Below are 17,171 nucleotides of genomic sequence, written 5' to 3' on the forward strand. Positions count from 1 at the left end.
TATGAAAAGCAGCAAAGTAAATACTAGTATATGCTCTAGAACACCAATACACCTCCTGTTAGATCAAATTAGACTTCTACAGATCACTACACAGAAACTGGAAGATGGTCCCTGTTAATAGTCCTTCCATCCTAGAAACAGCCATTCAAATACCAATCTGAGCAAGGGGACTGTCCATTGAATATAGAGAAGAGTATTGAGCTCAAGAATAATGCTCAGACCCGGATAGAGAGGGCATCTGTTCAGGCTGAGGCTCTACCAAAGCATTTGCAAGACCCTTATCAACAGAGTCTATGATCGGGTTCTCAAGAGGGACCATGGGTTGCAAGGGCGGGATTCTACCTCTAGGACTCAAAAATGACCAAGACTCTGGATAACCAATGTTTGACCCAATGGTGCTTGCTGCTCCTGTTGTCACAAATTGGGCATGCTTATTCATGGGGCCCATGGCTTTAGGAGATGAGGCCATTAAATTCTTTGGCTTCCTCTTCCCCATAACTACGCCAACAACCAAATAATACATCTAACAATCTTACCAACCACGGGTCCCAAATTACAGTTGAATCAATCCAAACTCTTTTGTGGCTCTGAGTGGTACCCCAGTGAAGTGCCCCTTTTAGTTTGTGCCTGCAGCTGTACCCCACAGTAGCATGGTTCTTATATAGGACCCAATTTGGCACCACCTGATGATGTGTCATCCATCCACAGGAAATAGATATTTCTGGTCCTGCTTTTCTCTAGATATCCAAGGTAGGAGTTAGCTCCATGTTACTCACTTCTCCCTGAAATTGAAATGTTTCTAGCCTTGAGCTGGGTTTTAACCCCAGAGTTAATCAGCTATTCCTCCTCAAGCTCTTTTCTTATGCCTAGGTTCAGACAAGAAGTTAGCGCCTAGTGCCTAGTTGCACCTGACTCCAACCAGGTATAAATGTGATTGGGGAGATTTTTTGAAATATAAATATATTGGCATTCTGAAATACAAAATACATATATATTTTGAAGGACCACCCAATCAGACCCAAAATATGTCTTTTTCAAAACTGTTATATCGCAATCATATAAATGTTGGCATTCTAAAATCAGCATTTGTATGTGTATGGTAGTTTACACATGTAAATTCCACCCAACCTTCCTAAAATTACCTCTTTAATGTCACATTGCTGGAAAATATAAGTAGTATATAAATTTAAATATGAAATTCATGGTGTATAGATTTTGAAATATTATACAAGCTTTGTAGCCACCTATTCAGGCTTTAAGAACAGTATAATGTGATGTATCTAGCTGTTTGTGTCACAAGAAACAGTATGCTTTTTTGCTTGTAGAAATCATACATTTTTAGAAAAAGGCCATTTACGCCTTCACCTTGGATTAAACAAGAACAATTTGCACAATGCTTGTTAAAGCAAATAGGATACAAGAAAGAGAAAGAGGAGAGGGCCAGGCAAGATCAAGAGCTTCTTGACAGACTGGAACAAGTTCAGCTTTCTGAACAGTAAGTCTTGGTTCTCTCACTGTTACTGAAAATGGTTCTTCCCATTCATGCTCCTCCTTTGCCCTGCCTATGCCTCTCCCCAAGTCTCTTTCCATACTTATTGTTGCAGCCTTCCCCCCCATCCCAGACCTCTACAACCAACTGTCTTTCTGCATTTCTCTTTTCCTGTCTTTGCAGGGTCTCCTAGCTATGTCCTTCTCTTTCTATAGCCACCATCCATCTCCCTTCTGTGTCTCTTATCTGGCCTTCCAGCATCTCCTCTCTGTGCCTCTGTCCCTATTCACTACCTCCAGCATCTGTCTGTGTTCCCTGTCTTCTCCCATGTTCAGCATCTGCCCTCTCAGAATGAGCTCAGGCCCACCAGTAGCAGCACACCTATGATGTGGCCAGCAGAGATTCCCAAGCTGAAAACTCCCAACTACTGTCCCTCCTGCATACCTTATAAATAGCAGAACTTCGCTTGCAGAAAGCAGTGACTGATACATACTGCTTACACCGGCCCCACAGCCTTCCCTCTGACGTATTCCCGCCTATGCGGAAACAGGAAGCTGCATCAGTGGGAAGGATGTGGGGCCTACATGAGTAGGGTGTATTAGTTGCTCCTCACTGCCGGTGAAAATCTGAAATTTAAAAGGTGTGCAGGAGAGGGGGGATATTTGAGAGACCATATGGCATGCAGGTGAGAGGAGAGACCAAATCACCTATGGGATGGAATGGGATGGGGTAGGGTTCTGCCCACCCATCTTGGGCCCAGGCCCACCCAAAATTGGGTGTCTGGCTACGCCCCTGCTCAGAATCCCTGTCTTCCCTCTGTTTCCGCAAAAACAAGATGGGGTTCACACTTTCCACAAGAAAACAACACCAACAAAAAGAAGTGGAAAAAGAAACCAACTGCAAGAGATCAGTCCAAAAATCAGGATAAGATGCTCCAAATACAGCTTTATTTGGACCCTACACGGTCCGTGTTTCGGCTTTAAAAAGCCTTCATCAGGGGTCTACAAAGTAACATATATATAGTAAATAAATTTAAAATCAAAACAGACAACATTTAAAAATATATATATTAAAAATATATCAAACATATAAACGGCAAGTGACCGTACTCACTTGCAAATGCGCAGTACAGACTTCCCTCTCTGACCTGCCCTCGCGTCAAGACGTCATGACGTCAGAGGGCGGAACAGAGAGGGAAACGGAGTCGAATTGTTGGACGCCGCCGCTGTCGCCTGGAAAGGAACATCGCGCAAAACAACCTCCACCCTCCCCCCCCCCCATCCCCGCCGCCGCTCCCGCCCCCCTCCGTATCAGGCCCACTGCACTGACCTCACAGCGCCTCTCACCTCCGTGTGGAAGCGATCTGCTGCTGCCTGTAGCGCTTTCACACGGAGGTGAGAGGCGCTGTCAGGTCAGTGCAGGGGGCCTGGCACGGAGGGGGGAGGGAGCGGTGGTGATGAGGGTAGCTGGACATGGGGGGAGGGCAGGGGGGAGAGGCCATGGTTGCTGGACTTGGGATGAGAGCAGGGCACAGATGAGGGTTGCTGGGGAGGGGGGGAGGCCAAGGGAAAGAGGAGGGTCGCTGGATATGGGGGGGGGGGGGGGAGGATTGGTGGACGGGGTGAGGCCAGGGGAGAGAGGAGGGCTGCAATACTCGCCCGTTTTTACGGGCTTAACGGCTAGTATATACATTAAAAAAACGCAATAAATTTAATATTTATATTGATAAAATCTATTGATGAATATGTTAAAAATATTATAACAAATATGGTTATAATTGAATTTATACATCATCATAGATTAGGCACACTAACTATATAGATAGTAGGGGAAAAGAATAGATAAAAGCAAATAAAGATACAAAAAGAGAAGAACCTCTGTAACATAACATGCCTCAAAATTGGTACATCTAACAATCACTAAAATATTATATTGTATGGAGTCAGTCTCGTTGCCAAGGCCCTAGCCATGATCTTAAGGTCTACATTTAACAGGGAGATGGGCCTATATGATGCCACCTGGTCTTTGGGTTTCCCTGGTTTAGGAATAAGAGTTATTAATGCTGTGTTTGCTCCCACGGAAAAATAGCCTCGTTGTACTACTTCCTCATATGACTCCAATAAGCATCCGCAAAACTGCAGTGGTAATAGCTTGTAATATTCATTTGGGAGCCCATCAGGTCCCGGTGTTGACCTCAGTGGGAGGGCCTTTATCGTTCTTTGCAGTTCCTGAGCTGTTAATGATTTAGAGAGACATTCTTGAGCCATGGGGGACAGTTTAGGAAGACCCGTGTCTTCCAGATAGTCTATTATCGAAGGGCCCTCTTCCTGCTGATTCCTAGAAAAAGACTCTGCAAAAGACCTTCCTGAAAGGTGTTTAAGATATTTTCTGGTGAGGTAACCTTTATGCCCTGATTATTTACTATCTCCGTGATAATTGGCCTTGCCGCCCTATGTCTGGCAATATTTGCTAATAATTTGCCTGGTTTGCTTCCAAATCTCTGAAAATTAAACTTTTGAAACATTAAATGCTTTTTTGTATGTTCATGAATTAGGGTATTCAGGGCCACTAGAGTGGCTGACAGATTCTCTTGGTTTTGCTGGGATGGGTGTGAGATACTTAAATGTTTCAGCCACCTATATTCCCTCTCTAATCTTAGAATACTCGCTGTTTGTTTCTTCCTCTGCGCACATGTGTATGCTATGATCCCTCCGCGTAGCACCACTTTCGATGCCTCCCATAGTATGGTGGGGGAGTCACAGGACCCTTCGTTGTCTGCTATATATTGGTTCCATAACATAGCTAGATGGTCTTTAAACTTATTGTCTTTATAAAGCTGTGCCGGGAATCGCCAGACCCTCCCCTGTCCCCCAGGCACTACAAACTCCATATCGAGCTATACCATTGAATGATCTGTTACTTCCAATGGACCTATTTCCGCTCCTTTAACTTTAAAAAACCATGGCTGGGACACTAACATATAATCAATCCTGGACCATGTCTTGTGTGCTTTAGAAAGATGTGTGTAATCACGGGTTGTGGGGTTAAAGAGTCTCCACACATCCATAAAGTGTAAAGCCCTGCTCATGTGCAGTAGCCCTCGTTGCTCTCCTGCAGTGGCGTACCAAGGGGGGGGGGCGGTGGGGGCGGTCTGCCCTGGGTGCACGCCGCTGGGGGGGGGGGGGGGGGGTGCCGCGCGCCTGTCGGCTCTTCGTTTTCATGCTCCCTTTGCCCCGGAACAGGTTACTTCCTGTTCCGGGGCAGAGGGAGCATGAAAATGAAGAGCTGGCAGGCGTGCGGCACCCCCCCCCAGCAGCCTGCACCCGGGGGGGGGGGTTTCTTTCGCCGGGGGGGGGGGCGCTGCACCCGGGGGGTGGGGTGCATCGGCGGTCCGCCCTGGGTGTCAGCCCCCCTAGGAACGCCACTGCTCACCTGTCCTCATGCCAGACACGGAACCGGACCTATCCATCCCCGGGGCCATGACCTGATTGAAATCGCCCCCCCCCCCCACACCCAGGGGGCATCCATGTATTTATACCCCAATGCTATTAATTCCTAAAAAAAACGTGGGGATGGTTCGTTGGGCCCATAAACTGAGCCTACATAAAAAGATAGTCCATGGAGGGTAACCAAGATCACCAATATCCTTCCATCTCTATCTTTATAGACCAGTTTTGATTGGCAAGTGAGGCCCTTCTTAATTAGGATAGCCACTCCCCTGCGGCCGTTTCCAGCTGACGAGTAATAACACTCCCCCACCCATTGCCTACAAAGCTTTTTCTGTTCTTTTTCGGAAAATTTAGTCTCCTGAAGACATACTATGTCGGCCTTTAGGCGTTTTAATTGGGTCAGAATTTTCGTTCTCTTTATTGGCAAAGAGATCCCAGACACATTCCATGATCTTATGCGCTGTCACACTATTCGCCATACAGTCTCACAAAATATAATTACCGATCTGTTCCAAAATGGCCCCCCAGAGCCCAGCCCCTCCTTGGGAGACCCCTCCCCCCTTTCGCACAACTTTAGTGATTCACGCTTTATTACCCCTTCACTCCTGTGATCCTGCCCCACCCAACTCATCTTGTTGCTTCCCCTTCCTGATCTCCTCCCCTTACCCACTAATGCCCCCCCTTCCCTACCAACCCTCCCTCCCTCCCCTCCTCTTGCCCTCCCCTGCTCCCCACTCACTCTATGACCACACCCTACCTTGTGGATTGAATCAGTTCCAATGCTCGAGTCCCCTCGTCCCCCCACAGTCCAGAAATATCATTTAGGTGGCCCACTATCAGAACCTGGTATAACTTTCAACTCTACCTCTTTCATTTAATCTCAGCAACGCAGTGTCTGTTAGAAAGTTACTTCCCTCCAGCCACAGTTCCTGCTACATTATGATCTTTGTCCTTCTCCAGTTCCTTAATAAAATCCAGTGCCTCCGCTGCTTTGTCAAAGACTTTCCAGCGTCCCTCATGTTTGATTTTCAATATTGCTGGATAGATCAGCATGAAATTCGCTTCTGCTTCATAGAGGCGCTTACAGAGTGGAGTGAACTGTTTTTTGCATTCTTGCAGTTGAGCAGAATAGTCCTGGAAAATTCTTATGAGATGGCCTTCAAATTTCATTTCATTCTTCTTCATTCTGTACCCTCTCAGAATTTCCATTTTATGTATATAATTATGGATCTTCAGTATTATTTTATTTATTTTTTATTTTTGTTACATTTGTACCCCGCGCTTTCCCACTCATGGCAGGCTCAATGCGGCTTACATGGGGCAATGGAGGGTTAAGTGACTTGCCCAGAGTCACAAGGAGCTGCCTGTGCCTGAAGTGGGAATCAAACTCAGTTCCTCAGTTCCCCAGGACCAAAGTCCACCACCCTAACCACTAGGCCACTCCTCCACTCTAGGCGTTGATCTGCCTTCCTGCTTTCTTCCCACGCGGTGTACTCTCTCTAGACAAAGAGGCCCCACGTGGTCGGATGTGGCAAACTCAGATTTTAACCACCGCTCCACTACCGTTCCCAACACCGCATCACTCACAGTTTCTGGGATTCCCACCAGTCTAAGGTTTGCTCTTCGCGATCTATTTTCTAGATTATCCAGTTTCTCTGTGAGCCTCTCTACTTGTGATATAAGTTATTTGACTTGGGTCGGGATGGAGGTCGCGGCGTCTTCAAGTTCTGAGATCCTGCGTTCCAGCTCTCCCGTTCGCTATGTAGTTTCCTCCAGCAGGGACTCAACATTAGCGAATTGATTAGAGAGCTGATCTAATTTTGCCTCCATTGCTTTTTCAACTGCTGATGTTATTTGCGCGAGTTGCTCTTGCGAAAACTTTTGGTCCGCCACAACCGCTTGTTGTTCCGCGCCATTTTCTCCTTCTTTGCGCCTCTCTTTCTCCCGTTTCTTTCCTTTGGCAGGCATTTTTTTCGCTGGAGTCGTGATGAATTTATCCATCCGTACTGGGGAAAGTCTTTGAGACAAATTCCGTAATTTCCAGGTAAGAATTTCAGCTGCGGAGGGCCTCAGAGACTCGGAAAGCAGAGCAGACACATCTTGCTCCCTCTACTGCATCACGTGACTCCCTCTAAGGGGCCTCTTTTAAACAGGCTCTTTGAAGCTAACTCAGCAACCTATGCAAGTATTCTACGTCCCCACACCTTAATTAACACTTAATTGAGGTCGCTGGAAGAGCTACCTCTCCAGCAGCCAAGGAACAGAAAATAACTGCCTTTTAGAACAAGAGTTTTTGGCTGTTTAGTTTCTACCTCTAGAAAAGTTTTCAGTTTAAAACTATGGGAAAAATGCCTATTTCTAGAGAAAATTTCAGTTTAAAACTATGGTAAAAGGGTTTGTACACATATAGGCTCATTTTCAAAGCACTTAGCCTTCCAAAGTTCCATAGAAACCTATGGAACAATGGAGGGCTAAGTGCTTTGAAAATATGCCTCGGCAAATAGTTAATGGTGCTTGCTTTTCTCTCTCTCTCTCTTTTTATTCCCCCCTTAATACTAAACTAGGTCCTGCTTGCTTTTCCCTCTCTCTCTCTTTTTATTCCCCCCTTAATACTAAACTGGATCCTGCAGTGCCTGTTAGATTCTATCTGTTAATGCTTCTATAACTACCCCAATCACTCTCTTCCTTCTTCTCTCTTCCCTTCCTTGATCGCTACACATTACTAACTGTATCTGATATCCTGAAATGATAATGTTAACAAATCTATGTAAGCCACATTGAGCCTGCAAATAGGTGGGGGAATGTGGGATACAAATGCAATAAATAATAATAATGCTGTGGTATAAAGCTTTTAAAACTAAGTGGAAAAGACTATGGCAATTAGTTGTTAAAATTTAAAATATACTTTTTATATTTTTATTTTCCCTAACACTAACCTACAATTCCTCCTTTAAACCCCAATATTTAAGTTCCCAAAGCACAAAGCAAAGTAGCGTTCATTTACCAGAGAAATGTCCTCTCCTCTCAGAACTTCTCAGAAAGAAAGTTCATTGGGACCTTTCCTATATTTTAAAATATTGGTTTTTCCATATGTTGATGCTGGGCATACTACTTAGAAATCCATCATCAAGTGCATTCTAATGCATTATTTTGTAGCAAGAAACACTACTCATACCTATATACACAGTGCCCACCCATATTAGCTCTGGGCCCACCCAAAATGTTAGGTCTGGCTACGCCACTGCTTGCTCTACTTCCGACCTGGCTGGTTCACTCCTCCTTAGACAACCTGGTGATCCTGACTATCATTGCCAACCTACCAGCACCATGTATGCTTTTTGGCAGGTGTAGTCTGCTGGTACTATCCCAGATGACTTAATCTTTACTAAATGTACATATAAAATTGAGAATTTTCAACTGATTTTCCTTTTTCTAGGCTGGCTGCAGAGAAAGCAAAATATCAGAAAGAGAAGGCTGACCAAATGTTGTCCTACAGGAGTGCATTGGAGACACAGGTAGAGATCAATTAAGAATCAATGTGTCATGCAAGTTTAATTTTTCATATTATAATTGTTTAGCAAACTTTCGATGATTATTCTCTAAAAAGAACTGGAATGAATACTGAGAAATGGTAGGCAGCCAGTGATGTTAGGATTTCAGGTTCTGTGTGCAGTGCAGTCTAAACTATTCTTCTATTACTACTATTTGTCATTTCTATAGCGCTATAAGACGTATGCAGCACTGTACACTTGAACATGAAGAGACAGTCCCTGCCCGACAGAGCTTACAATCTAAATAGGACAGACAAACAGGACAAATAAGAGATAAGGAAATTACTAAGGTGGGAATGATAAAATACAGGTACTGAACAAGTGAATAAAGGTTAGGAGTTAAAAATCAGCATTAAAAAGGTGGGCTTTTAGACTAGATTTGAAGATAGCCAGAGATGGAGCTTGACGTACCGGCTCAGGGAGTCTATTCCAGGCATATGGTGCAGCAAGATAAAAGGAACGGAGTCTGGAGTTAGTGGTGGAGGAGAAGGATGCAGATAAGAGAGATTTACTCAGTGAATGGAGTTCCCAGGGAGGAGTGTAGGGAGAGACGAGAGTGGAGAGGTACTGAGGAGCTGCAGAGTGAATGCACTTGTTAAGTCAATAAGAGGAGTTTGAACTGTATACGGAAATGGGTAGGAAGCCAGTGAAGTGACTTGAGGAGAGGGCTAATATGAGCATAGCCATACTGGCGGAATATAAGTCGTGCAGCAGAATTTTGAACAGATTGAAGAGGAGAGAGATGGCTAAATGGGAGACCTGTGAGAAGCAAGTTGCAATACTCTAAGCGAGAGGTGGTAAGAGTGTGGATAAAGGTTCTGATAGTGTGCTCAGAAAGGAAAGGGCGAATTTTGGTGACATTATAGAGAAAGAAATGGCAAGTTTTAGCAGTCTGCTGAATATGTGCAGAGAAGGATGAGCTCAGAGTACCAAGAGAAGAAGTATAGATGGAGAAAAGAAGTGGTCGCAGGATAGATCCCTGAGGTACACCAACTGATAGTGGGATAGAAGTGGAGGAGGATCCACCACACTAAAAGTACAATGGGAGAGATAAGAAGAAAACCAGGAAAGAATAGAACCCTGAAATCCAAGTGAGGACAGCGTATCAAGGAGTAGGCTGTGATCAACAGTGTCAAAAGCAGCAGATATATCGAGAAGGATGAGGATAGAATATGAGACCTTTGGATCTGGCCAGGAACAGGTCATTAGAGACCTTAGCAAGCCTTGTTTCAGTTGATTGAAGAGGGCAAATGCAGAATGAAAACACTGTCCTCATGGTTTAGTCATGGCTGAAAATGTCAGAGCAAGGATCTGAAAAATTTTGTAAAATGCTATTTTTGCTTTATGCAGATGTAGAAAGTAGCACCATGATGGAACAGCATGGCATTTAAATATATTTTGTTGAAATGACTTCAGGTCACAGGAAAAAAAACTGGACAGTTCTCTGTGTTTCGGTATTATATTTTCACTATTTTTTCCAGGAAAAAGAGAAGGGTTTACATTTGGGACAGTTTACAAGGAGGATTCAGCTCTTTTTAGGGATAAAGATGGCAAGGGGCATGAATTTACTCACTGTTCTGATGCCATGAAAGTATATACACCAATAAGAATTTTTCAGTCTAAACTGACTAGAGATGCAGCCTGTAGATGACAAATTGTGCAAAGTGCTGCAGCTGTTATGTATCTTTCAAAGTATGTTAGCTCTGTAATAATTTGTTTAAACTCCTAGTATTCCCTACTTCCCTCCTTTGTTTAGATTCCTAGTATTTCTGTCCTTTCCTCTATAACTTATCCTTTGCATGGCCACAGACCTTAATTTCAATTTAGAACCCAGTAGGTGTCTACCCTGAGCCTAGGGGCATCACTATGGCTGGCACACAGATCCATTCCCTGATTATTCTGCTGTGCCATGATTTGCCATTCTTCTATCTTGCATTAGCTACCTGCATCCCTTCTTCTTCTATGCTTAAATCAATAGCTTTTAATCCAGTCATTCCTTTTGCTTCACCTTTACCTGCAGCAGGCAATACAGGTCACTGTTCAACTGTTTGAACCCGTGGCTTGCTATTTATGGCATGCTGCATGTGTCAAACACACTGGCTACTACAAGAAAACACTGCAGCAAAAAGAGCAATTAGATTAGAAGCTATCAGCAGAGGCATGGAGGTGGTTGGGGGAAGGGCAAAGACTTAGAGATTGGACTGGGGAAATAGAGACTTGGTGATTACATGGGAAAAGTGGGAACATGGAGATTAAATGGGTGTTAGGGGAGACTTGGGTAGAGAAAAGCAGGGACTAAAAGGCTGAGTGGGGCATTAGAGACTGTAGAGGAGAGAAGAGTAAGAATTCAGATTATGGGAGTGGAGAGCACAGGCTATGAAACTTAAGGTAGAAATGCAGGAATTCGGAGATTAGGTGGGGACAGAGCATGGACTTTCCTAGCTAAGCAGAGATGGGGGGTATACTTGACAATTGGGTGAAGGTATGACTGGAGGATATTAGATCATCAGGGGTTAGTAGAAGGTGTGATATGGAGTTGTGGATGTGAGATAGGGATAAGAGAGAGAGAGAGGTGGGAAAAGATGTCAAGGATGGAGGGCTGGGGAGGAGACAGAAAGGCATTAGAAAAAAATGGGTGAGGAAAAGACAGAAGAATGGTCTGGGAAGGGGGAAGAAATGGTTGAGGAGGAGTTGAAAGAGATAAAGGGAAATTTATGTAGGTAAGAGGTCAAATGAAAGGCAGGAGAAGGGGATGAAATACAGGAGGAGCTGTGGCTAGTAAGGGGATAAGACACAGACAAAACTGGGTGAGGGCTCGGGAAACAAAGTGAGAACTAAGAACTCGGTGGGGAACTAAAGGCCTAGTGAAAATAAGGGAGAAATATGCAAGGGAAGGAGGGGGAGAGAGAGAGAGTGGGAGGAATGGTAAGGAAAGGGAAATAAGGAGAATAGGGAGATGGGCTGGAAAGAGGATGACAGTTGAAGATAGAAAACTGGTTGAGTAAGTAAGATGTGAAAAGGAGATGGAGAATGAAAGAGGGGAAGAAGCAGATCTGGATTTCTCATCAGGTCAAAATAGCCATAGCTAGGGGCACTGCAGTAAAAGAGATGTTTCCGTCTCTATTCTTGCAGTACTTTCCTTTAAGTGCCACTCAAACCAAGAAGTGGAGCCTAGTTTGGCCTGCCTTCCTAAAAGGAACAGAGTAGCTAGCAGCATCTGGAGCACTGAAGAATCTCTACAGTGTTGCCCCTGCACTTTTAAGGAGGTAGACTGAACAAGATACTGCAATGTTTACAGGAAAATGCTGCTGTTTTACTATGGTATATCCTCGTGAACCCACTTCTGCCATGGCTAGAGATAGACGTAAGGGAGGGCATTAAGAAGAGAAGAGAGAAGAAATGGAAAGGAGATCCTGAAAAATGAATGAGAAGAAAACAGGAGAAAAGCAGAGAGAAAGACTGGGATCAAATAGAAAAATTACAATGGTCAGACAAGAAACAGAGGGAAAAAAGCATTTTTATTTTCAGTTTAGTGATTGAAATAGGTCAGTTTTTAGTGTGTGCATGTCTGGTATTTTTGTATTTTGTTTAGTATTGGAGAGAATGCGGTTTCTCCAGTGTTACACTGCATTCTGCACTGTGGTATATCAAGTCCCATTCCCTTTCCCAGTTCTGTGCAGACTTTGCCCCCAGACCAACCCAACATTAACTAAAGAGCTTCTCCTATCCAGTTAACTAGTGTTAATATCAGACCCAATATTTACATATACAAATGCTAAGTAATGCTTCTAAAATAACCTCAATATTCTTTTTGTCTGCTCTGCCTAGGATGGCTCTTCTACATCGGCATGATGCTTAGAAGGGGCACCAGTGGGCCCCTACATTTGCTGTACTATTTTTTTTGCCATGCCGATCTCCAGAGGATGAAACCAATGATGTTGGAACCAAGGGTGTTTTTCAATGTTAAATACAAAACCTCAGAGACAGTAGAGTCAATCAGGACTCCCAGCTTCAGCATAAACAAAACACTTTCTGGCTCTTAACCATAGCAAAAGTATCAATATCACAGAATGCAAAATCTCAGTTCAGAAATGCGTGAAACAAAACCCTTCTAGGCATAATCAATGCCTCTGCAGCCTCTGATATATGTATGTAATATGTAAACCACTTTGGGGACACTCAATGAAATTACATGAAAATACTTTTAGAACAAATAGGGGGATAATTTTTTTTTCACTCAAATAATAATTAAGCTCTGGAACTCGCTGTCATAAGTACATAAGTGTTGCCATACTGGGACAGACCGAAGGTCCTTCAAGCCCAGTATCCTGTTTTCAACAGCAGCCAATCCAGGTCACAAGTACCTGGCAAGATCCCAAAACAGTCCTTGGCTGAGAGGTGCCCAGCTCTACCACTGGCTGCCTTTTAGGTGCTGTGGAGGACTTGCAGCTCATCTGCATATCCTTACAGCCTTCGGGGTGACTCCCAGGTCCACTCCGATCCACTCAGGGCATCCGCTCTAGGTGCTCAGCGCTCCCACCAGGTGCTGTGGAGGACGTGCAGCCCTTCTGCATATCCTCACAGCTGTATCCGGGGTGACTCCCAGGTCCACCCCGATCTTCCCAGGGCCCTCGCTCCAGGTGCCCAGGGTTTCCAGGTGCTTTTTGGCTAAGATCAGGCGACCCTCAGGGGGAGGAATGCTGACTTTGGCCTAACCCCTGGTAAGCCTTTTTTCTTGGCTGAGAGGTGCCCAGCTCTACCACTGGCTGCCTTTCAGGTACTGTGGAAGACTTGCAGCTCATCTGCATATCCTTACAGCCTTCTCCGGGGTGACTCCCAGGTCTACACCGATCCACTCAGGGCCTCTGCTCTAGGGGCATTTTCTCTTTACATTTATTTTTCTCCCAGTTACTACTTATGGCTCCAGTACACTTTTTCTTCTTGGTACTGTCCCTTCCTAATCTGTTTCTCCATCTGAAACCACTGTACACTGCAGGAACACATTGTCCACACTCTGTATTCATCATCTCACCATCTCTTTTTTCCTCTTCCTTTTTCTCAGCTCTCAGTCTTCAACATTTCCTTCCTTCCATTCATCCATCTGCTTTCTATCTTACATCTCGCCTTCGTCGCTGTCATCATAGCTCTCCTACTCTTTTTCGTACTCTCTTGCTCCTTCTCCTGCTCTCCGCTGGGGACATTAATCCCAATCTTGGTCTTCCACATCAGCTCTCATCCTATTTGTGCAGGTCACACCGTGATATCTCCAATCTAATTTCTGTTCCTCTCCTCCCCCCTTCTTCCCTGCCTTTCTCTTGTGCTCTGTGGAATGCCCGCTCTGTTTGTAACAAACTTTCCTACATCCATGACCTCTTTATCTCTCGTACTCTCCATCTGCTTGCCCTAACTGAAACTTGGCTTTACCCTGAAGACTCTGGTTCAATCCCGGCCCTATGCCATGGAGGTTATCTTTTCTCCCATACTCCTCACCCGGTTGGCCGCGGAGGTGGTGTCGGGCTACTACTTTCACTCTCTTGTAGATTTCAACCTCTTCTTCTGCCTCAGTCTCACTGTTTTTCTTCCTTCGAAGTCCACTCTATCCGTCTATTTGCTCCTCTGCCTTTCTGAGTAGCAGTCATTTATTGACCCCCTGATAAGTCCATTTCTTCCTTTCTCACTGACTTTGATGCCTGGCTTTCCTTCTTTCTTGAACCTTCATCTCCTTCCCTCATTCTTGGGGATTTTAACATTCATGCTAATGATCCCTCTGACTCTTATGCTTCTCAGTTTCTTGCTTTAACATCCTCTTTCAACCTTCAACTGTGCTCCACTGCCCCCACTCACCAGAATGGCCACTGTCTTGATCTTATCCTCTTCTCAAACTGCTCACTCTCCAGTTTCTGTGCCTCAACTCTTCCCCTCTCTGACCATCATCTGATAACTTTCACACTTAAACACCCTCCTCCCCAGTCCCATCCAATCTTAACCAATACATTTAGGAATCATCAGGCTATTGACCCTTCTACTCTGTCCTCCAGTGTTTCAAATCTCTTCTCTACCACTATGTTATCCAAGTCTGTCAATGAGGCTGTCTCTTCCTATAATGCTATTCTCTCCTCTGCTGTGGATACTCTTGCTCCTCCCATTCCCCATTCTGTAAAACGTACCAAACCCCATCCTTGGCTGACCTCTAGAGTCCGCTACCTACGTTCCTGTGCCCGCTCTGCAGAACGCCTTCGGCGGAAATCCCGTGCCCATGCTGACTTCATACATTTCAAATTTTTGCTGACCTCCTTCCAGTCTGCTCTTTTACTTGCCAAACAGGACTATTACGTCCAGTTGACAAATTCTCTTGGCTCAAACCCTCGATGTCTGTTTGCTTACTGAACTCTCTCCTCAAAGTGCCTTCACCTCCAACTCCCCCTTCACTTTCTCCCCAGACTCTGGCTGAGTACTTTCATGATAAGGTTCACAAGATTAAACTTGAATTCTCAACCAGGTCACCTCCACCTCTCCTTCCCTTAGTCCATTCTCTCAACCCTCCAACCCCTGCCTCCTTTTCTTCCTTTTCTGAAATCACTGAAGAGGAAACTACACATCTTTTTTCCTCTCGAAACTAACTACCTGTTCCTCTGATCCTATTCCCACCCATCTACTTAACACTATCTCTCCTACTGTCATCCCTTTTATCTGTCATATCCTCAGTCTTTCACTTTCCACTGCGACTTTTCCTGATGCCTTCAAATATGCCATAGTCACACCACTCCTTAAAAAACCTTCATTGGACCCTACCTGTCCTTCCAACTATCGCCCTCATCTCCCTCCACCCTTTCCTATCCAAGATACTTGAACATGCTATTCACCGCCATTGCCTTGACTTTCTTTCATCTCAAGCTATTCTTGATCCACTTCAATCTGGCTTTCGCCCCCTTCATTCAACTGAAACAGCGCTTGCTAAAGTCTCCAATGATCTGTTCCTGGCCAGATCCAAAGATCTCTATTCTGTCCTCATCCTTCTCGATCTATCTGCTGCTTTTGACACTTGATCACAGCCTACTCCTTGATACGCTGTCCTCACTTGGATTTCAGGGCTCTGTTCTTTCCTGGTTTTCTTCTTATCTTTCCCAGTGTACCTTTAGTGTATACTCTAGTGGATCCTCCTCTACTTCTATTCCACTGTCAGTTGGTGTACCTCAGGGATCTGTCCTGGGACCTCTTCTTTTCTCTATCTATACTTCTTCCCTTGGTACTCTGATCTCATCCCATGGTTTTTAGTATCATCTTTACGCTGATGACTCCCAGATCTACCTCTCCACACCAGAAATCTCAGCTGAAATACAGGCGAAAGTATCAGCTTGCCTGTCTGACATTGCTGCCTGGATGTCTCAGCGCCATCTGAAACTAAACATGACCAAGACTGAGCTTCTTATGTTTTCCCCTAAACCAACCTCTCCTCTTTCCCCATTCTTTATTTCTGTGGATAACATTCTCATCCTTCCTGTCTCATCAGCTTGTAACCTTGGGGTCATCTTTGACTCCTCCCTCTCCTTCTCTGCACATATTCAGCAGACTGCTAAAATCTATCGTTTCTTTCTCTATAATATCACCAAAATTTGCCCTTTCCTTTCTGAGCACACTACCAGAACCCTCATCCACACTCTTATCACCTCTCACTTAGACTATTGCAACTTGCTTCTCACAGGTCTCCCACTTAGCCATCTCTCTCCAGTCTGTTCAAAATTCTGCTGCACGACTAATATTCCGCCAGTGTCGTTATGCTCATATTAACCCTCTCCTCAAGTCACTTCACTGGCTTCCTATCCGTTTCCGCATACAGTTCAAACTCCTGCTATTGACTTATAAGTGCATTCACTCTGCAGCTCTTCAATACCTCTCCACTCTCATCTCTCCCTACACTCCTCCCTGGGAACTCCGTTCACTGGGTAAATCTCTCTTATCTGCACTCTTCTCCTTCACCGCTAATTCTGTTCCTTTTATCTTGCTGCACCATATGTCTGGAATAGACTTCCTGAGCCGGTACGTCAAGCTCCATCTCTGGCTATCTTCAAATCTATTCTAAAAGCCCACCTTTTTAATGCTGCTTTTAACTCCTAACCCTTATTTACTTGTTCAGAACCCTTATTTTATCATCCTCACTTTAATATTCCCTTATCTCTTGTTTGTCCTGTTTGTCTGTCCTAATTAGATTGTAAGCTCTGTCGAGCAGGGACTATCTCTTCATGTTCAAATGTACAGCGCTGTGTACGTCTAGTAGCGCTATAGAAATGATAAGTAGTAGTAGTAGTAGTAGCTACAAAGCAGGGATCTTCCAAAGCTGTGTGAGTCTTGTCTGAGACTTCCAGGCTTAAAGTGCAGTTGTCTTCAATACCTTTTTTTTTTTCAAATATATTTTTATTAATATAGAAAGAGGAAATACACCAGCAATAATTTAAGTACAAACATAATATCAAGACAAAACTCGTGTAAACATATCACAAATATCAACAATAGCCAAGGCACAAGAATCACCACCTCACCCCAACTCTCCACCCACCCCACCCCCTCTCAAGCCATGTCAGAGTGCTAGCCATTTAAGATTCTGCTATGCGCAAAGGGAGTAAGTTTGTCCCAAATCAGGGACCAAAGTTGGAGATAGCAATCTTCTTTGACAGAGGAAAGATC

General features: G+C 44.5%; 1 protein-coding gene across 1 annotated transcript in view; it reads left to right on the plus strand.

The window, feature by feature from the left end:
• The window catches only part of CCDC81 (coiled-coil domain containing 81), a 251,340-nt gene that overhangs the window by 185,479 nt on the left and 48,690 nt on the right, over nt 1–17,171 (plus strand). Inside the window, 2 exon segments of the mRNA XM_030200151.1 lie at nt 1,326–1,495; nt 8,375–8,453. Coding sequence (XP_030056011.1) covers nt 1,326–1,495; nt 8,375–8,453 — 249 coding nt within the window.

The sequence above is a fragment of the Microcaecilia unicolor genome, chromosome 4 (assembly GCF_901765095.1).
Source record: "Microcaecilia unicolor chromosome 4, aMicUni1.1, whole genome shotgun sequence".
Lineage (NCBI taxonomy): Eukaryota > Metazoa > Chordata > Amphibia > Gymnophiona > Siphonopidae > Microcaecilia > Microcaecilia unicolor.